Source organism: Trachurus japonicus, chromosome 24 (assembly GCF_045865225.1).
Source record: "Trachurus japonicus isolate A0001 chromosome 24, Traja_1.0".
NCBI lineage: Eukaryota > Metazoa > Chordata > Actinopteri > Carangiformes > Carangidae > Trachurus > Trachurus japonicus.
The window spans coordinates 9,488,501-9,511,293 of NC_140930.1; the positions used below are offsets into that span (position 1 = coordinate 9,488,501).

General features: G+C 42.0%; 1 protein-coding gene across 1 annotated transcript in view; it reads right to left on the reverse strand.

Moving 5' to 3' along the window:
- Positions 1–21,005, reverse strand: part of map3k5 (mitogen-activated protein kinase kinase kinase 5) — a 97,385-nt gene extending 76,380 nt beyond the window's left edge. Inside the window, 1 exon segment of the mRNA XM_085771705.1 lies at positions 19,753–21,005. Within this exon segment, the coding sequence (XP_085627831.1) occupies positions 19,753–20,221 (469 nt within the window). The 5' untranslated portion in view covers positions 20,222–21,005.
- Between the last annotated feature and the right edge of the window lie 1,788 nt (positions 21,006–22,793).

Here is a 22,793-nt window from a genome sequence, read left to right on the forward strand (position 1 = left end):
CAACCAGGAAGCAGGTACTTGTTGCTGGCCTCGCAGATCCTCATCATCAACCTGCTTCCTCCTCTACAACACAAGCTTTTGGAAAACAGCCTCGCATTTTTCATTACGGCCAAGTGGACAGAGGACAGGATACGAGGGATTTGAAGCTCCGCAAGCTCTGTGTGTGCAGCGATGTGGAAGATCAAGAGGAGGTTTTTTTTTTTTTTTTGTTCCCTAGCTGGATGAGCCGCCGCCAGCAGCATCTTCACATCAGGACGCCTGCTCCCTGATTGAGTGCAAGCTATAGGTTTCACTTTCTGACGTCTAAGGCGGAGAGGGAAAGAACACCTTAATCCTCAGTTGGGCTGACCTCCGCTTAACAACCACTTGTTACTTCCACATCTCTGACGTATTTCTATCAGTGATATCATTAAAAAAAAAAAAAAAGTCCAAACCAGGACTGACTGTACTGGAAGAATAATGACACTCTGTATTGTATATATATTTTTTTTTAAAGAGAAATGCTTTGCACACAAATAATCCTGAGTAAACACTGAATAAAAGGCTATTTCCTTTCTTCAGTGCTCGTACTTTTTATGCACACAAGGTGCCATCGAATGTCAGCCTCTAGACAGCACTGGTTGTCTGATGAATAAAAGATGAGCCGGTCTCATTCCTCTGACAGGAGACCCATCAATATTACATCTGAGCTAGATGTACAATACAAACAGGGCCATTAAAAGGCAACAACAGCGTAATGTACAGCTGTGTTTTCAGACAACAACAAAAAAAAAGAAAAAGAAAAAAAGAAAAAGAGGAGGAAGAAGAAGTGGCTGCGGTGTTTGGGGTGGGGTAATTTTTGCATGGCTCTGCCTGGAAACCTCACCTGCTGCACGCGAATGGAAGGAAAATGTTTGCTTGCTGTTTGTCATAGGGCAGGCTGGGTTAACGTGAACACAGCCGACAGTGTGCGCACATGTGAAAAAAAGAAAAAAAAGAAGAGAAAGAAGAAGCGAGTTTTGTTCTGCAGGGTTAGGATTGAAGAGCAATCAGTTCTCGTAAGTGCTTTGTACTCACAAGAAAGCTCCTGAGAGCTGACAGCGCTGGCTCGACTGGCCGCAGATGATGATGTCGTCAGTGTGGAGTGACGATATGTGTGTATTTCAGTCACAGAACAAGACATCACAGACTGAATGAAAAGCTGTGTATAATAAAGTGGTCGCCAATGCCGCCTCATCCCATCATCTCCTCCACAGAAACGTTCAGATTGCTAAAAGAAGATTAAGTTCTCGTCAGTGCCCAGAATAAGGAGCTAAATCTACTACAATCACGGCATTCAGCTGGTTCACGCTGCTAATTAATCACACTTTTACTAACGTGTAATGTGTAGGTTAGCTATGTAATGCTAAACAGACTAGAGCTTTATAAACTCCTGTAGGCCTAAAAAAAAAAAAAAAAAAGAAAAAAAAAAGGAAGAAGAAATGTGGATTTTGTAGTTTTATTTTGAAAGGTACACTTTAAAGGCGTTCATGCTAGCATTTGTGGAAGAAAAGACTTTCTTCGGTTTGGTTTTGTTGTTTCTGAGTAAATAAAGTTTTAACTGAATGTTTCACACTGTTAGGCCTGACTAAGCTGTTGTTGTTCGCCTAAGTGGCATTAGCATATCTACCAAATACATTCTTTAACTTATCCAACTCTTAATCTTAACACTGTTAAGTGATAATCAATACATTAGTTAATTAGATTTGATTTTTGCTTAGGCCTACATTTGATAAATCGCTTCTCATTGAGAGGGCATAAAGATTCCCTCGCATTAGCAAAACTTATTGACTTTTAGTAGGGGAACTATTATAAATCAATTGATTAATCTTAAAGCAATGCGTTCTAATTGCTTGTTATTTAGAGGAGATCAGATTGCTAGCCTTCATAAACTCTGCCACTGGTGGTTTCAGAGGAAAGACTATTTCTGGTCATTTCCTTAACTTTCTGAGAAGTAGTTATGCTAACTGTTAACTGTGCCTGACCCATGATCTCACTTCAGTAATCTTCCATTGAATTGATTTTATTACAGAGCTACAGTTTCAAATAGAAATTGTCTGCTTCTGTTAAAGTGAATGGTCTTTGTTTAACAGGAAGTGTAGCGTCCTTTTTATTATATGAACTGTGTGAACGTGCTGCACATTCACTAACTTTACTTCCTCTTTCCGCTCTGGACTTTTCCCTAAAGTGATACTTGAATGTTTTGACACTTTCATTTTCATGCATAAATGTTTCTAACCTGTTTATCAAGGATCGCTTGGTAGCGTACAATGTTTGAGTGCATTGCCAAAACCACTGGATAACATGAGGTAGCTTTTTTTATTGGGGTTACATAAGATATACTGTTTTTGTCTGCTTTATTTGTCTCCATCTGCAGGGAACTTGTGCTGCTATCTTGCAATATAGTCAGCCCAGTTCTTGTCCACAATACGGACTATGAATGAACATACATTAAATCTGCAAGGGGGCTTCATGATGTCGTTTAACAGCAGAGCATCTGATTGTTTTTTCTGGAGAGCGTTCAGATGTCATGATTGCTTACCCATGCAACAGCAGAGCTTCGTGCATGCCAACGTAACAGCAGCACCTGCCAACATAGTGTTGACAGAAGGCTGCGTAAAGCCAGCGAGGGAGAAACCAGAGTCACCCGTGCAGGCACTACTACTCCTTTCAACAGCCTCCGCCATCTGATTGCACGCGCTCACCTCAATCGTCTGTTGTCTGTTCTTTGCAATCGCCTCTAATTAGTAGTAAACCAAGTGTGTCTGTACCACCACCAGGGAGAGATAAGACAAGCTGCGAGAAAAAAAACACATGCACACACATGAGTGACGTCCTGATAATCCTGCTGCACCTCCTACAGCCGGACGGACTTGCTGCTGTGTTGACCAAAACTACATCCAAGGTTCCTACACATTTGAAATTTCCAAATTCCATACTTTTTCCAGACTTCTCGGTAAAAAAAAATCAAATAATTTGCGATATTTAAGTAAATAGATGTGCATAATATAAAAAAATAATTTCCAGGAGATTGTAGCTAGATACAATAGCGCATACAAAATAATTAACCCAAATAATTTCAGATAAGACCAAACCAAGATAAGATAAATAAAATAAATAAATATATTTCCATACAATAGTTTCCATTTTCCATACTTTTACAGACCTGGAAATGTATAAAATCAAATTCCATACTTTTCCATACTTTCCATACTTGCGTAGGAACCCTGTACATCGATCCACTCGCCTACTACTACTGCTCACAACAGAGGAAGGAAAATAATTCAATATTCCCTTATACTGTTTGGCTTTCAGCAGCACTCGGCCTGTTGCTGCTGCTGCTGCTGCTGCTACTGCTGTTGCTGCTGCAGGATCCTCAGGCCCAGCGGTGCCTCTGAAGGGGGAGATAAAGGAAGAGGAGGCGGATAGACGGTGGATGATGAGCAGCTCAGAGAGAACGGAGAGCCACATGAATTTACTGAGAATGACTCTGATGTGAATCGGTGCCTCCAACGCCGTATAGCACACACACACACGCTGTTTTTTGGAGAGAAAGAGGCGGCGGCGGTGGTGGTGCTGGTGGTGCTGGGGAATCTAATCACAGCAGGATCTAAATGGCGCTGGAAGACTGTTCAAGTGGGTATGGATTATTTCCCACAAAAAGTCTATTTTCTCTGCTGTGCACCGAGCCAAAAGGAAAGCACACATTTGGACAAAAGGAAATCTATTTTAATGAGTGTAGGCTGTTGAGAAATGTAAACAGTAGCTCCCCACAGCCTTTAGCTAAACAACAGAGTACAGTGTAAATCCCTGAAGCTACAGTATATACACAGTGCAGCTAAATGTACTGTACTACTGTCCACTGTAATGAGGCTTTGTTTATGACCACACCTGCGTCTAACTGTCATTCCCATGTGCAGTTTTAAAGGGATAGTTCAACATTTTGGCAAATTGGCCCATTGCCATAATCCCTATAGTTTTAGGAGTAGGTTTGTTACCTTTAATTGTCGGTGCAAGCTATTTTTAGAACGGTGGAGCAGAGCCGCGAGCTGCTCAGAGCTACGCGACGGAGGCTAATGGGATTTCTTGGTTTCCCTCATCAAACTCATCAAATACACAATCCAACAACTCCAAAACGCTCTGGTGGACAAGTTGTGACCTGCACATTCACCACGCTATGAGATAATAACAGAAGGCAAATGCAGAGATTGCTTGCCGGAAAACTGCCCCCGAAGGCAACGCACATCAGCAGTTTTGCATGAATTTACCTCTAAAACGACTCTGTCTTGTAACGTTCTGTTATTATCTCATAGCGTGGTGAATGTGCAGGTCACAACTTGTCCACCAGAGCGTGGATTGTGTATTTGATGAGCTTGCACAGACAATTAAAGGTAACGAACCTACTGCTATGACTATAGGGATTATGGCAATGGGCCAATTTGCCAAAATGTTGAACTATCCCTCTAAGAAAAGATATCTGTAATTAAATATTATCAACTCAAAGGTTTTCCAGTGTATTCCCCAGAGCTTTTACACCATATACCATGGTCTTCTTCATTTTCCGTTCACTGGAGAAGCCTGTGAAACATGGTTGATATCGCTTCAGTGCTGCCAGGCTGTTCAGTGAGTCTGGATCACACACACACACACACACACACACACACACACACACACACACACACACACACACACACACACACACACACACACACACACACACACACACCAGGGATCACAGGGTTACATGGTGTCTTTAACTGGCTGTTCCAATCCACAAAGGGAGTGTTATATTTACAAGTGAGATGCCATTACTGAGACTCACACCAGTCCAAAGCGCTACTGACGGACGGCACGTATGAAAGGAATTGGCACGGCTTGAAAGTCAACGCTGGAACAGGTCCTTAACGATATCCTCACATAAATCAAAACAAGTGTACCTACTGGTGTCTGGCCAGTATCAAAACCATTTACCACTGTAAATATTTCCACGTCAGAAATGGCCAAATATGTACCTCTGTACTGGAAACAATCAGCTTCAGCCTATCTTGTGTAATTTCGCTGATAACTTTTGTTTTTTGTTGTTCTTGTATTATTTTCCACTGCTGCTACTCGACCGTTCCCACAGTGCAGCTACTGTACTACTGTATTTTATATAATCTGCTTCACTGGGCAGTTCAAGAGGAGGACAAAATGTTTGCAAAGCGCAGTTGTGTGCCCTCTCTTTAGTCTAACAATGCTTCATAGTATGTGTGAAAACGTTGTTGCACGGCAATGCTAAAAGCACTACAATCACATTAGCAGCTGTGTTTCCATTGGTCACTGCGGGGCCAGCTGTGTATGGGGCCTCCAGTTTAATTGAGAGTTTGACTCTCCGAGTGTGCGGCAACAGGACAGGTATAGGTACAACAGTAGGTAAATAAAGCACTCGTCGACTCGTCGCAGCCGCTTGCATAACAACTCCACATACAGTAAGATGCTGTAACCATGGAGACTCAGCGAGGAAACTGCTGTAAAAAAAAAAGATGTTAAGGTGTGTAGCATTCAGATTTTTTCCCCCTCTGTAAAAGCTGAAGGAGGGAGAGAGTGAGGCGCATGTTAGTGGAGCAGAGCGCGGTGGGAGGATTTCCCTGGAGCTCAGCCCACACCAAGGACACGAGGAGACAGTGGAAAAGACTGGAAACTATTTCCCACACTCAAGGAGTCGTCTTTTCCCTCCCACCCCCCCTGTACAAAAAAAAAAACTTCGAGAGCATATAGTGTCCAAACTCTCTGCCAAATTTCCAGGAACAGCAAGAGGACGGTTGTTGTGTTCCAGCAATTTGTGGCAGCTGCACGATCATTACCTCTTGTGCTGCTTGTGTCTGATGTCTCAATACCAGAGGGGTCTGTCTGTCTGTGTGTGTGATGCCCACAAGAGTCTGCATGGAGCCATGAGATTTTGGGCATTTAGCCATTTGCTGCACAAACTGTGTACTGTATCTGTGTGGCTTCTCATGTCTTTTATGTGTATGTGTCCATCAGTGTTATTTGCCAGCACAGCGTCATATATACAAACTAAATAAGGACCTCTTAAAGGAGCTATTTGTTGTTTGCCTTGCTTTTGCTACAGTTGTTTATGCACCAGACTGGAAGAAAGCATCAAACTTTATTCCTTTACTCTCCATAGGTGGAAACTAACTGCAAATTCATCACTTTTCCGATAGCAACTCACTGTGGCCTCCGATCTGTTAAAGCTCTGGCCGAACAACAAATTACCACCATCTGATCCCAGTGAGAAACCACACTCAGCAGTAGAGCAAATATGACAAAAAAAGGTGGCCTTTTGCTGCATGTTGCTCCCCCTTTCTCTCTCTGTCTCCCAATTTCCTGTCTCTCTACATCTATCCTGTTGATTAAAGGCCTAAAAACCCACAAAATACTTTTAAAAAACCATCTCTAACCAATATTTAGAGCCACTAGCAATGAAAACACTGACTTCAAAACAATGCGTTCAAAAAACAAAAACATCCAAGTGTCGGATTTTGACCTGGTAAAGCACTGGAACAGAACATGTTTGTGGATTTTAGTTTTTGCTCCAAAATAACTCACTGAGATTTGGAATTTGTTCCACAGGATTTGCAAACAGCTCCAGAGAATAACTGGTTTGTTTTCACAACACAAAAGTTTAATTACATTGTAAATTCTGTTTATTTTTTTGTAAAGTATGTCAGAATGTGGATTAGCTCATCAACTTGCCCTGGAAATGTCAACGTTAAAGAAACTAGTGATGCAACAGTTGCAGGTAAAAACAAGCATGTTTGTCCCTCAGGGGAGACTCCATCAGTCATGAAGGGATAACATCTTTATTGTGTTTTTTAATAAGCTTTTTGACCATTAATGACTGCTTCTTCACCACACTTTCATTAAACAAAGGAGAGTGTTGCCAGGACAGCTAGTACTAAAACTCCTAAATGAAACCCTGAGGGAAGAGGGCTTGGAGTAAAACAAACACCTTGAGGCACATTTAGTATCTTTAGAAGTGGTCGAATATCTCAGATGATTCCCAAATCAGGTTCGGCAACACATTTTGCAGCCAAAAAAGGCCTCTCGAAGTATAAACAGCCAATAGATGCATGCTCCCAAAAATAAACACCCTGGGAATGGCAAAAAAAAAAAAAAAAGTACCATAGAAGTCTTCCAACTTAGCATTTCTGTCTACAAATATAGCTATTCTCCCAGAGGACAATATGGGAAATAGTAGACAATGGTTATTCTGTATATTTGGATGCCCTGCCCAGCACACAGAGATTAATGCTCCCTTTATTTTTAGACAAAAGTATGCTTGAAAGAAACGACCCTGAAAAGCACCGTGATGCAGGAAATGAGACCAGGCTGCCAGTTGCTCTGCTCCGCTCTGCTCCCCTCCTGGCAGACTGGTCCTTTCTCTTTCTTCTTTTTTTTTTTTTTTTTTTTTTTCTACCTCTGCTCCACTTTGTTGTCTTTTCACACACTGAGAGATTTCACTAAACTGCAGTGCCACGGCCCCGAGGGGGAAAATAGCTGAGAACAGAATGTGAATTCAACCCGTGCTACTGGGCTGGTTGCCCCTGCTCGCTCACTCGCTGACTTGATTTACTTCCTGCTTGCTTTTTTTTTTCTTTTCTGTGAAACTGAATTTGCTGAAACAAAAGGGATTTGTTTTTATTCCAAGTGAACAATGTTTCAACCTTATCTCAATTACTTCACATGACATGGATTGAGCAAGAGCTGCCCCCCTTGTTTGCAAACAAGAGCCGCAATATAGCAGGGATGAGTGTAAAATTATACCTGGAGAAGTGGAAAACATAATGAAACAGCAGAATGTGGTTGAAAAAGAAATCCCCCTCCTCCAAAGCATTTCTTGGTAATTTTTGAGCCACTTGTTGAAAAACTGGAAAAGTTTACTGGAAAAATGTGTTTTGAAAATGTTGGGATATGAATTTGCACACGGTTGTTTTGAAGGATTCTTCGACCTCCAGATTTTTCAGTTTCAGCAACTTTTCTCTTGGGTGGAAGAAGTACTTCAGATTCAGATCCAGTCTCAAATATCTAAGTTGGTTTGCAATAAAAATTCATGCATCACATTATTACCCTGAGGATGAATTCTACTTGCATTAGTGATCCCCTGACTTTTTACTTTTCACTTATCCTGTGAAAAATAACAAAGTCTATGTGATGGATCGGCTTAAAATTTGATAGAGACATTCACGTCTCCCTATTGATAAATCTTAGAGACTGACATTTCCTCTAGTGTCACGGTGAAGTGAACTTTTGTGGTTTTTAAGTTAAATGTCACCTCCTGTTCTGCAGCTGGGTTTAACCCCTAAAATTTACATGAAACATCATCATGTCAAAATGTTAAATGTGTTTTATAGTCTGGTTTATGAGCAAATACCTGCTGCAAGGCATTAGCACCAGCTAACGTTGTACTTTTATGAGTCTTAAATCAGCAAACATTAAAGGGATACTTCACCCAAAATCAATAATCCACCAGTATTCTACTCACCGTCATGCTATGAAAGGGTTTGGAGAACTTTCAGAGTCATCAAAACGCTTTAGGAGTTCCAGGGGGGGTCCGGCTGGCAACGGATTTTCATATAATGGCAGCAGATAGAGCTCACTACTTTTGAATCGTCCAAAACACACACTATGAAACATCCAGATACCTCCATACTGCTCGTCGGTACTGACCCAAGTGTCCTGAAGCCGCCACATGGAAAAGTTGTTCAGGAAAAATTAATTTGGTCTCTGTTTTTAGCCTTGTTGTAGCAGTAGCTCCCAGTATCCAATGCTTTACAACGACAAACATACATCTCGCAGCAAATCTCCCACATGTACAAAAACATCAACAGAGCCACTAGGAGCTACTGCTACATCAAGGCTAAAAACAGAGATCAAATTATTTTTCCTGAACAACTTTTTCATGTCGCAGCTACGTATCTGGATGTTTCACAGTGTGTGTTTTGGACATTCAAAACTGAACTCTATCCGCCGCCATTATATGAAAATCCGTTGCCAGCCGAACCCCCCCTGGATCTCCTAAAGCGTTTTGATAACTCTGAAAGTTCTCCAAACCCTTCCTTGGCATGATGGTGAGTAGAAAACTGGTTAATTATCGATGCTAAACATCAGGTTTTAGGCTACCTTACATAAACCTAGCATGGATGTCAATTTATAGTCATATTAGTGCATGTAGGACCTGGTTAAAAGGGAATATTTACACATTTTCTCTGCTGTCAAATGTGATTTTTCACCAATGGCTGCTGCTGCTGGTCGTTACTTGACAAAAGCTTTAGTTGCGTTTGTGCTGTGTTTACAAGACAAGAGGTTATAATACGCCCACTGAGAAGCACTACGACTCATCTTTAGGGTAAACACGAAGTAGTGTAAAACGTAGCAGATCAAGACAAGAGTTCACATCGAAGTTGCTCTTGGTGAGTAAAGGAATTAACTTGCAACATTTCTTCTCGACTGATAAGTTAATAGCTGTAAATGAATCACTAGAAAAACATATAATTAGCCTTCAAAGTTTTAGTATTTACATCTAAAGATAACTTAGTTTGCAGTAAATAACCCTCAACGTAATTAAGTTGGTGAAAGTAATGACATATTTTGCAATATTACTTATGCAAAACACCAAGTACTCATATGACACATTAGAAAGTTGGGTTAATGTCAAGTGAGGTGTGTCAGCCCCCACACTCTCCCCGTAACATGTCGTGTATATATCGATTTTTCTCTTTCCCACAGGTTCGTATACTTGACTCTGTGACCTTTGAGGTGCGTGTGATATTTTTTCTGCATATGCAGCAACGCAGACACAAGCCAGACAAGAGCTGCGTGCTGCATGCGTGAGGAGCGAGTGCGAGGGCAGATGAGAATGAAACACACCTCTTTCAACTGGCACCTGTTAACACGCCTAATAGACAATGTAAAGTATACAAAGAGTGTTTAAGAACATGTTGCCTTCAGTGATGTGTTTTATAAATGTGTAGGAGAAAAAAACAGAAAACCGTGTAGTGACAGCTGTTCTACCTGCACTGCAAAAACTCAAAATCTTTCCAAGAATATTTGTCTTATTTCTTGTCAAAATGTCTCATTTCTAGTCAATACTAATCTCTTTCCACTTAAAATAAAACTCATCACCTAAAAATTTACTTGTCTTTAGATCATTTTCACTTGTTTCAAACAAATTTTCACTTGAAATACTGTAAGTAGAAAAATCTGCCAGTGAAAGCAAGTTTTTTGTGCTCGTAATAAGGAAGAAAAACTTGCTCCGCTATCAGATTTTTCTACTTATTTCAAGTGAAAATAGCCTTGAAAGAAGTAAAAAGTGTCTAAAAACAAGCTACTTTTTATGTGATGAGTCTTATTGTAAGTATAATGAGATTTGTTTTGACTAGAAATAAGACAAATATTCTTGGTAAGATATTTGAGTTTTTGCAGTGTGAGAAGTACAGTAGTAGTAGTTCATGTTACAGGTAAAGACACCGATATTTCTGATTGGATTAAACCACGCTTCATGTATTGACAGGAATTCAACAGGCAAGAGAAGTCATTCAGTACTTCCTGCTGCCGCTCCATTTATATGAGTCAGTTCCCCTTTCACTCCACTGGTTTCTAAAGACGCTGCATGGCTGTACCCACTCCTGCTGCCTTTTACCTCGACTGAACCCCTGATCAGACCTGAACGGGAGCTGCTTTGATACGCCGCGTCGTCTCCGCCTCCTGTCATTTTTCTGAGGAGCACTTAAGAGATTTAGCCAGGGGTTTATCCAAGAGTATAGTGCACTTACAACATGTTCTGATATATATATGAAAAATACCCTTTTAACAGACTGTTTGATATTGAAATACAGCGCAGAGGGACATCGGAGGATTACCGTTATTAGCCTGCAGAACAACAAGCAAAGATGTCATAGCAAAAAAAAAAAACCTGGAGTGATTACAGCGAGATCGAGTGAGTCCTTCCTTGCTGGCGAACTTCCATTGCAAGATGGATTTCACAACAATAATGAATGAAGAACTGATTCTCTGCTTCCGATTCTATTGAGTCTACACTATACTTCCTGTTAAGAAACACCAGGATGTGAAAACATGATGAAAAAAATACCCTTTTCCTATTGCTATAACGTGCACTCGACTGGAGGCTCTGTCTGCAGCTATACCTCTCCCGCTGAGGTGAAGTCACTCTTCCCCAGACGCCAGCGAGTGGCCTGTGGGCTAATTCCTTCTGACCTTGTGCTCTCTAACCTCCGAGGAGCAGCCGAGCATGCAGAGTAAACAGAAGGGAGGATAAACAACTTAGCAGAGGGCCAGCTGATGGGATTTCAGAGCAGCGTGGCCTCTCTGTCGGGAAGCAGAGTGTACAGTCCTCTACTTTCTCTGTGCCGGTGAATCCCAAGGCGCTCTCAACAAGAGGCTGTCAGCTGGGGCCCGGGCAGTGTTGACTCTGGACATGGTCGGACCCCGCCCCGCTGGGTATGGATTACATCTCTGTCCTGTTTGGGCCTACTGTTTAGACTTTATGTGTCCCACTTCCTAGAAAAACACATGTAACTGAAGCCAGAAAGCAACGACTAACTAATTTACTACACAGAAGATGAGAATAAATGAGGAAAAAGGAAGTCCTTGTGGATGTTTTTTTGCATCAGGTTCATCTTTGGTGACCTTTGACCCACAAACTTTGGGAATAAATCACTTACAATTCACATACAGAGGCAAAGGAAGTCCTTGTGGATGTTTTTTTGCATCAGGTTCATCTTTGGTGACCTTTGACACACAAACTTCCGACATTCACCGATCACAAACCGGAGCTGTAAAGTCTTATTCGCTCGGTTTCTCCATCCACTTTTTATTTATTCAACCCTCCCATGTCGAACTGTACTGAACTTTCAAAACTGTATGGTTGTAGACACATAGTATAGGAAACTATAGGATAAATACAGTACACTCTTTGACTTGACTGTAAAAAAAACATACTGTGCCCATTAGCAAATGAACTACAAAGCTAAATGACAGTAAGCAAGAGGATGCTTTTCCCCTCTTGTCAGTTGATAATGGTTTACAACCATATATGTGGAAGTAAAAAGATAATAAACAGTAGACAATACAGAAAAACTAGAAACAAGTTATTGTGACTGACTGATGTTCCCCGCTTGTTGGCTTGTTTGCCGTTACCCCAGAAGTGTCAAACTCATTTTAGTTCAGCAGCCACATTCAGCGCAATTTGATCTCAAGTGGGCCAGACCAGGTAAAATAAGAACATAATAACCTATAAATACCAAGAACTCTAAACTTTTATTTTTGTTCTAGTGCAAACAAGTACATTATTAAGATATTTACAGTTAATTATCTATCCTTTGACAAAAAATATTATGAACAAACAAATTTCCTGAGAAAAACATGTGTAGTTTTGGCGATATTATGCCTCTTCTGTCTTTAATATGATTGTCACACTTGGCAAATTCATCCCGCATCCGCATGTTTGACACCCCTGCATTACCCTATGACTGCCTGTATAGAAACATTTGATGCGACCGTATCTTTACACCCATGCATCGTTGTCACCGAGCTCCTCCAATGGGATTCAGTGTCGTACTTCTTGCAGAAAGTTGGTCGAATCAATCAGTTGAACTTCAGTACATCATTAAATCAATTGATCAAGCCTCATAGATTGGAGGATTTGCACTTGATTTAGGTATAAATGCAATATTTCAAAGCAACCACCAACACTCAAATCAAGTTTTTCTTTGTCTGTACCGTTTGAATGGTTGAACATCACTGTGGACATAAGTGCAGAGATGATACACCTGAAATAAATTGTTTTTTTTTTGGTCAAATTTAGAGGCTTTCAAAATCTCTCTACCTTGTGACTAGAAAGACTTCAGCTGTGCTCATCTCAGACCTTGTCAATATTACAACAATGTAAGAACTCAAGTGGACAGACGGCCTGAAAACAATTTGCCTGCGTTGTGCCTGCCTGCGCTGCTGGCAGAGCGCTGCTGAGTGGTGGACTCCAGCTCTCGGCACAAAACAAGAGGTAAGCAAACACTCAGGGCCGAGCCAACGCGGCTCTCAGAGCGCTCATGAATTGTTCAAAAACCCATTGTGCTCCCAGTAAACGACACGGTAACGCAACATAATGATCAGCCGGAGAGATAAAGCTCTGCATACCACAGCCATGACCCAACACACAACCGGCTGAGACAGGTGGAAGACTGTACAATTGATCCTTTATATATATTTAAAAAACAAACTAACAATGTAAGCAACTGCATTTTTAACATCGCAAGAGATTTAGAAACTGATCCTATACAAATACATTTCATGAGGAAATCCTGAGTTTGCAACTGTCTCATCACTAATTTATCAGAAGATATGTCTTTATTTCAAACAAATAGGCTAGTCTATAACAAGACTTTAAATGTGTTTGTGGCAGCATGAGTGTGTCAATATGCATTTGTATGATTTACCATTGCACATCACTGCTTAAATGTCTCTGAAACTAACTTCCTGTGAGAACTTTTCTATTTAAAAGCGAGGTTACATTACAGATCAGTCGACTCCACACAGAAGCTGCATCAGCAGATGGCTCGGAGCAGCAGTTAGCGTTGCAATTACCGTGTCAATTCAAGTACTGTAAGCATTAGCGTAGTCATCTTAAACGTACTGAGCGATGTTCACTTGAGTGCTCGACTGTTGCCGCTGTTCTGTTCGCCTCGAGCCATCAGACCCTCTTAGCTTCTTTCACTCGATCCTCCGTCAGGATGAGGCAGAAACAACCGAAAGCATCGAACGAGCTGTGTCTCAACTACAAATAGGCTACAAGACGGGACAAGGGAAATCATTTTCTACAAATGACAGAGCTGCAAATTCACCTCTGAAACAAATTCCTTCAGTAAACAGCTGTTGTTTCAGTCAGGGTAGTTCAAACAGCCTCAACTAAGCATATAGTATAGCCTCACACACAGACTGTAGGCTTGCTTGTGTCTCCAATGATTCACAATCCACAATTATTTGGCTCGTTTTAATAAAAGCAGGCTGACCCCCATTCAAACACATTAACCATCCTGCACTTCCACCTCTCTTCTGCCACTGCATGTGTGCTGCTCTGTAGTCAACAAACGTTGAGACTGCTACAGTTTAGCCCTGCAGTAGATGAATTATGATTATGATTCACACTCTGACAGCTCTCTGACAGCTGCTTTTTAGTATATTGATTTTAGCTTCTGCTTTGTTTCATGACCTAGAAAAAAATCTAGTTCCACTGGAAGCAACAACTCGCTGCAGCCAAAATGAAATTAGCAGGTGGACTGAGTGTTGCTTCACTTTGTTGCTGCAGCTACACTAGACGTATGAGATCAGAGGCAGGGGATGTGCTTCACTCATGCTTTATTGATGATGAGTTCATGTTTGATTTATTCTAGCTAAATATCAGTATAACATGAATCTTGGACACAGACTGTAACTAAGACTGCAATGTCACTATTATTGCACTGTAAAGGAACTATTCGTATGTTTTTTCTGCCATTGAATGTGGTTTCTTGTAGGGATTAGGTGGTGGTGACTGTTACTATTGTATTTTGTTTATAAAATGATTTGCACCCCAAGCAAGCAGGTCTGTCTACTGGATGTGTGTCTTCAGGGCAGACTGGAGGCTACGGTGAGTTGCTACTGCTAAGTGAGGCTGAGGCGCTAGTTAGCATGCTAACTGCAGTAGAAGAAAAGAAGTGACTGAGACAAGAAGAGCTAATATTGCTAGTGCTAGAAAGTGCTTCACGCAGGTAAGGCATTAAAATAAAACAAAACAAAGGGCGCAAAACAATCGGAAAAAGAAGTATTTAAAAATCATCAAACAGATCATTTAAAATAAAAGAGAAATAACAACTTGAGTTTACTACAGTACAGTATGTTCCACAACATCAGTAGGGAGGCTAATCTGTAACCACAAGTAAATGCTGTATAATTCATAACATTTTAATGTATTTTGGCATTTAAAATGCGTTTTAAGCAATGTTTTACTGTTGACGGATGTGTGACATCAGATCAGGTAACCGATTGTCTGAGAAGTCGGAGTAGATTTTTTTCTCCAACTTTCCCGAATAGGAACTCCAACATGAGGTGGCGTTTGATTGCACTTTTTCAAGTAGGAGGTCGGAAAAATCCGAGTTCCGAGTTCATCTAATGCAGCATAGCAAAGCCTCCTTTAACAATTTCAAGTTGGTTAAAGCAGAAGTAAGCGGAATGTTTGTGTTAATATAAGTCTTAAATAGTTATATCTTCTGACAGCAATCACTTATATAGAGTGTTTGGTCTGAAACACGGGTCTGTCAGTCACTCTGCTCTGCTCTGAGCCGAGGAGAAAACTTTCCTTTTATCCTACAACCTTTATCCAATGAGGAGAGAGAACGGCATAAAGGGGCGGTCCTCTCTGTGTGTGCAGCCAAGGGATGCGCGTGAATGTGGTGACGTAGGGACGAGGGCGGGGACTGCTAACTCCATCGGCTGACAAGAAGTTAGCCAAAACGACCGGATCGCTTACTTCTGCTTTAATTCTCGGTTGATTAATCATTTAGGATATTGTTCACTAACTATTAATTAACCACTAACTAGTAGAAGGTATAATGATTCACTAATGTTGACAGATGCTGGGTTTGGAACTGAATATCTACAGTTACTGCTGCACTGTGTGTATGTGTGTTCATACAGTTTATTATCTAACATCGCTGCTGACAGGTGACAGTCAATCTCATGCGATCACAGGACACCTGAGCAACACGTTCAAACAGACTGTCAGAGGAGAGATCAGAGCTCTGACTGCAGCAACAGACTCTGTGATCAACAGCTGTGCTTTCAGGGGGGAAAAAAGGAAACGCTTCTGAAAGAAAAAGGTCGGCCATCCATTACTGGCAAATGTTTGCATCTACATCCCCCCAACGTATCCTGTGCATCACATCACATCACATCCCCCCTGCACAGGCTTGACAATCGGCCCCTGCCATCTCTCAGCCAAATGTCCTCTTTGTCCACGAGCGTCATGTGAGGCCCGACATTTAAGGACAGATAGCAGCAGCAGCAGCAGCCGACGTCGACGCCGCTGCATTTGAATCTGGCAAATCATCTTTCCACATTAACGTGCATGCTGCTCAGGCTTCCAGCTCCAGCTCTGAGCTCATTGTTTAAAGGTTTTTGTTGTCTGGCCTTCATATCTGCTACACGCACTTGTGCAGGAAAAGGATGAAGTGGTTTGTGTTTGAATAGATACAACAGTGCGTTTCTGGGAAAATTCCTCCCCAGCCTCCCCTGTGGGTTATGAGTAAATTCCACAGTAGTTTAGAGGGAGACGACCAAACGGAAAAAAAAAAAAGAAAAAAGAAAGAGGCATACTTGATGTGTTTGTACAACCAATAATGTGATGTTATGACCAGCAACAAGCCTGTCATGTGTCGAACAGGCACTTTACAACTGTCTGGTTTCACTGGTCTGCTCTAACCAGGAAGGTATTTCACAGTCTGACGTGGGCTCAATGAAAACTTCTCGTTATAGTATTGAACATTTGGATTAGAAACATATCTTTGACATCATTTCTGGATTCAGGTTGCATTACAATCTGGTTTCACTCTCCCTGTCAGCTGAATCTGTGCCTGAAGTCTGAGGGTAACAATTATGAATGATGAACACAGACTCCGGTAGTGTGTGCTTCTCATCCCTGTGCTGCTGTTGTTATCTTTGGCCCAGGGTACGTTTTATTACTCTTTATTAATGGTTAATTAAAGCAGAAGTAAGTGATATTTGTGTTAATATAAGTCTTAAATAGTTATATCTTCCGACAGCAATCACTTACATAGAGTGTTTGGTCTGAAACACGGGTCTGTCAGTCACTCTGCTCTGCTCTGAGCCGAGGAGAAAACATTTATCGTATCCTACAGTTTTTATCCAATGAGGAGAGAGAACGGCATGCAGGGCTGTGTGTGCAGCCAAGGGACGCCGTGAATGTGGCGACGTAGGGACGAGGACTGTTATGGCCGTTATAGTGACTTTCACCGGTAAAACAGGTCGGAAAAACACGAGTGGGTTGCCTGGAACGCTACAAAGTCGTAAGTTGTGACTTGAAGCTGTAATTTACGATTTCAAAAGCCTGCCTGGAACGCAGCATTAGCGAAAACGACCGGACCACTTACTTCTGCTTTAACCATTTAACGATGCTTTATGGACCAATTAGAATCCGTTAATAAGCAGTCAACAAATAAGGAACTCTTTGACCTCTGACCTTCTGGAAAAACTAACATTTACATCTACAAACCTGGATTATTATAAGATTATTAATACGTTTTTGTAGTGTGCTTCTCCGGCAGTGTGCTTCTCATCCCTGTGCTGCTGTTATCTTTGGCCCAGGGTACGTTTTATTACTCTTTATTAATGGTTAATTAACTATTTAACGATGCTTTATGGACCAGTTACAATCCGTTAATAAGCAGTCAACAAATAAGCAACTCTTTGACCTCTGACCTTCTGGAAAAACTAACATTTACATCTACAAACCTGGATTATTATAAGATTGTTAATACGTTTTTGTGCGTTTTAACCTCAAAGTAGATTAATGAGTCAATGATTATGACTGCAGACTTTATGGATTATAAGAAATTGATTTACTCTGAATTAACTCCTTCAACAATGACTCAAAAACCAAAGAGGTAATTCACAACCTGGCAACCTGAGCGCTCTAATTATTATTACTGAATCATTACTGATGTGTAAATCAATGACTCACTAATTTCTGCTCAACATGTTGTGAATGATTACTAATGAAAGGAGTGGTGCCAAAAACACCAACAGGATGTCAAATTTTCTTTCCAAAGAGTTGGATGCTGACGCCTTCCTGTTAGATGACGTGTTTTTTGCCAGAATGATTTGTGCCGCTGTTGTTCTCATCTCATCTATTCAAGCACCTACGTCGTCTACGTTCTCACAGCTGTCCTCGCTGCAAAACGAAGCTCCTTTTGAAGCCTTTTAGACGACAATCCAGACCACAAGGTTTCAGGTTTTCATTCATCCTCGGCCTTCATGTGAAATCTCTCGTCGGGATTTTTTTTTTTTTTTAATCTATCAGCGTGATACTAAAAGTGAGAATAACTTGGTTGTGTTTCGGCGAGGTGTGAGATGCTACAGGCTCCATCAAAGTTTAATGAAACCTGTATGGCTGCTGCACACCCTCCACACTTTGCTCTTTGGTGTTTCTGCTGAAGTGTTGCTCGTTCTCATGATCGCAGTCGCAGTCGTCTGCAATATCTGCAGAGTAAAAATCCTGATAGCAGCTATCTGAGTCGAATGCAAACACTGGTTCCTCCTCACCCCTGTGCATTACAGCTGCTTTTTATTTGACCACAGGCCTCCTGGATGGTCTAAGAATTATTATATCTTTCTTTTTCTTTTCTTTTTTACAGTGCTTATTATGCAACTGAACATTTCCAGTAGGATTAGGAGCCAACGGCTTCACATACAGTAAGAAACAGAGCAGGGAAAGTGCTTTCAGTCGATGGGGTTCAGGCTTGTTTCTCTGCTCGTAGAGATTCCAGTGGAAAGTCCAGCCTCATGGCTCAACCCATGACACTCTGGCACCACACTAGAGGCACACAATGGAAGGGGGAAACTATGTGTGTGTGTGAGAGAGAGCGAGCCAGTGGGGGGAATATAACAATCAGCCCCAACTTTATGGAGCAAATTAACAAACCCCCAAATTATACTTTTTTCCCCCCTTTTTTCTCGTCAGTGAGATCCAGCTTCTTCCAGAGCAGCGTGGAAACAACTGTGACACACTCGCTGCAGGCACAAGTCCTGGCATGCAACAGCTGAGATGTTGTGTTTGTGGTGCACGGAGCAACCTGTCCTGCAGGCAAAAACCGTTTCCAGGAACTCCGATGCTGCTGCAGCAAACCAGAGCAGAGCAGAGCAGAGCAAAGCAGAGCAGCGACCTCTGACCCCTGAAACTACTTTGGCACAGAGCGGTGCCATCCTGAGGTAATGCACACACACACCAGGGGGGGACTGGCTCTCACTGAGGGCTATTGATCTTTCAGTTTAATCATTATAATGGAGAGGGAAGATTAGGTTAAACCCTATGAAATGCATTTAGAGGATTGATCTAAAAAAAATCCCAACAGGAGCAAGATTGACCACATTAAGAGTCAGTTACAGCAGGTGTGTGAATACTTGGAGTCTAGATCTCTCAAAACCAGTGAACATATTACTTAGGTGTTATCATGGATGGAGATCTCTGTTTTAAAAGCCATATCAGCAACATCACTGGGGTTGCCTTTTTTTAAAACTCAGAAATATCTCAAGGATTAGAGGCTTTCTCTCCCAGTCTGATTCAGAAAAACTTATGCATGCTTTTCAGGTGACATGATCTTTAGCATCTATGCACCTAAAGAGTGGAATAGTCTACCACATGTTCCTTCAAAGCCAAACTTAAGACTTTTCTGTTTAGCTGTGCATTTCCTTACTGTAAATGTCTTTGTGTGTATGAACTTCTGTGCATCTTAGTATCTATTGCTGTTTACTTTTTAATATGTTGTCCTGTATGTAAAGCACTCTGAACTGCTTCTGCATGATATGGTGCTATATAAATACATTTGACATTTGAATTATGACCTGTCAGCACATAGAGGCTGCTGCTGCTGCTGCTGCTGGAGGTGGAGGTGTTGGTGGACTCACCTGCGTTGTAGAAGCGGTCCAGCACCGCGGTCTCCCCGAAGTCCAGTTTGCTGAAGTTGACGGTCTCCAGCTTGCTGCCCACCGTGTCGCAGGCGTCCTTCAGCACCTGCAGCGCCATGCTCTCCGCGTTGCTCTGCTGGAACGTCTCCCCGTTCACCACATAGGCCACCGTCACCGGCCTGCTTTTGCTCGACTTCCCGGTGGTGGACAGCAAGCCGCCGCCTCCGCCGCCGCCGTCCAGCGGGCAGCCCCCCCCGGCGGTGGGGCTGATCCCCCCGCTGCCGATCACAGAGTCATGCCAGAAGCTCCCGGCTGCAGGGACACCACCACCTCCACCTCCACCTCCTCCACCACCTCCTCCTCCGCTGCTTCTGCAACCGGTGGTGCTCTCACCGCGGAGGCTGTCTATGCCGGGACAAGCGTTAAAGCAAGGCACCGGTAAGGATATCCCGTCCTGCTCTTGACTCATCTCGTTTCAAGTGTCACTCGCTCGCTGTGTTAAAGTGTATTGGGTATCGATGAGCGGCTTCTCCTCCAGCAGACCGTCTCTTCTCCTCCATGGAGAGCACAGCCAGCGTTACGCGCGGCGGCGGCGGGTTCCCATGGAGTTGAGCTCTGCACAGGCACGACGTGCAACCAACCAACCTCGCTCCGTGTCCACACAGCAGGTAAACAACAGTCGGTTAGAGGCTGGAGGGCAGCAGCAGCAGCAGCTCCACATCGTGCTGCATGTTGCCTGTCGATTGCACGATCACACACACCAAAAAAAAGAAAAGAAAAACACAAGAGCAGATGGACACGCGGGAGAGTCACGACACGGTTCCGTGGGGGAGAAACTACCAGAGGAACAGCCTCCACATCCGCGCATTCCTTCTCAGCGCTGCTCGCAAACAAATCCACATAGTTCCCAAAGTTGTGCAACACAACCGGTGTGTGTGTGTGTGCAGTGTGTGTGCGCGCAGCTACGCCCACAGGAGTCACCAATGTCACCGCGAGTCCAAGCTCAGAGCGCAGTTTAAAGTCTCAGTCTCGCATCTGCGCAACGGCTCGTCGTCACCATGTCCACCAAAGAGAAAGTAAAGAGTGTGTGTGTGTGTGTGCACGCGTCGAGGATGCTTTCATGTGCAGGCAGAAAGCCCTGCCCAGTTTCCACTCTTATCTTCCCGTCCACACTCAACTACACTCAGCTCAGCTCAACTCGACTCGACTCGACTCGACTCACGCTCTGGGCGGGGAGACAACAGTGGGAGTCTGGGGGCAGCTGAGCTGGGCGGAGACAGCGCGACCATATGTGGAGTTGTGTATCTCCAGGAAAAAAAAAAAAAGGAGCAGTTCACAGAAAACTACAGCGAACAAGCCGCTCATTCAGCACAAGCAGCGTTTCATTTTTATTATGGGCCGTGGTGGTGGTGGAGCCCATTCGTCAACATTATAGGAAATAATTGGGTCAGTAATTAATCGGCTGATGAATAAAACCATGAACACGCTGACAGGAAGTGAAAGTAAGGGAATAAATGGTCTTTCTTTGATTATCATTAATCTCTATTCTCATAACATGGAAAAAATTGTCATAAATCAATCTCGTTTGATCCACCTGAGTTACAGAGTTAATTTAATGAAATAATAAACAAAAGTGAAAAGTTTTAGGCAACAGGTTTCAGCAGCTCCACACTTTGCAAATCTGAAAAAAAAAACAAAAAAAAAAAACTCCCTTTGATTAATATTAGAGTTACTTCACAGCTGTTTCAGGTTCATGAACAGTTTTCTCTCTGTATTGAAATGTGTCACCTGTTACAACCTGGTGCTGTAACGCTCTGCTGTAACGGGGAGGACATCTAGTGGTCAGAGCGCGTTATTACACATTCAGTAGGCATCAAACTGTGTTTATTTTCTATCAACAGACTAAATATTAAAATCATATGGGAGATTATTATGGCTTTTAAGAGGAAGCAGTGGTTTCCTCCTCCCAGGACAAGTTCATTTAATATACAAACCATTATGTAGCCAGATGTGGAATACGGCCTAATTTTTGCTCCTGCTCAATTCACAGAAAGTAGGAAATGCTCTTCAGGTGTAAGAAAAATAGCATTTTCCCACATTTTCTTCACTTAAGTAAAGAAAATATACATTCATGAACATATTACACATCTCAGTGCTTATAATTCAGATTTTATAAATTTTTAATATATATAGGCCTATTTTAGACATTCTTTTCTGTGAGCTCTAATTATGGATGGAAATACACTAGAAACAACTTCTTGTTAAGCCCCTAAAGTAAAGCCTGGATTTAATGGACTGTTAGTGAGACTGATGTGACCAGTTACACATAATGTGTGTTTTCAAAGTTTCTCCACAAGGATTTAATACATTTATTTATTTGGATTAGATACAAACCTAAAGTTTATCCCAGGTCTGCAACCATAACAAGTTTGATTTACTCCTACGGATACAAAATGTACGATATAAATGTATAATGTATGTGTCCATGAAGCAGCATGTCTTTAAAATCACTTTAGTCTTTATCACTTTTATTAACAAATATGAACTTGACTTCCTAACAATGAGGCAGGACAACTTAAATACAGTTAATTCAGGTAAATAAGCCAAATATTGAGTGTCAAATAAACAAGTTCTTTTCAGCTCAAAAGAGACAGGACATAAAATCATGGCTAAATATTTCCAGCACCGTGTCTTTTCCCCGTCTCGGCCACTAGATGTCTCACACCGACCACACATTCACTGATGGAGTTTCCCACTCGGGCAAGAAGCTCCATGAAGCTGCCAAACCAAACACATCCACAGGGCTGTGTTATTTCACTGTCTGTCCTTAAACACATCAGTCTGCTCTCCATCATTTAGCTCAGGGCCAATTACAGATTACACCCAACTATTTACGCATCACTGTGTCTCTCATTCACACTCAAATCAAGTGTTGTGAACGCTGCCGTTTCCATTATTGTGAGTCAAATTACATATTATTGAATACAACAAATGCTCACTTTTTAATTCACTAATGTCTTTCCTCATTCTTGTTTTTGTCC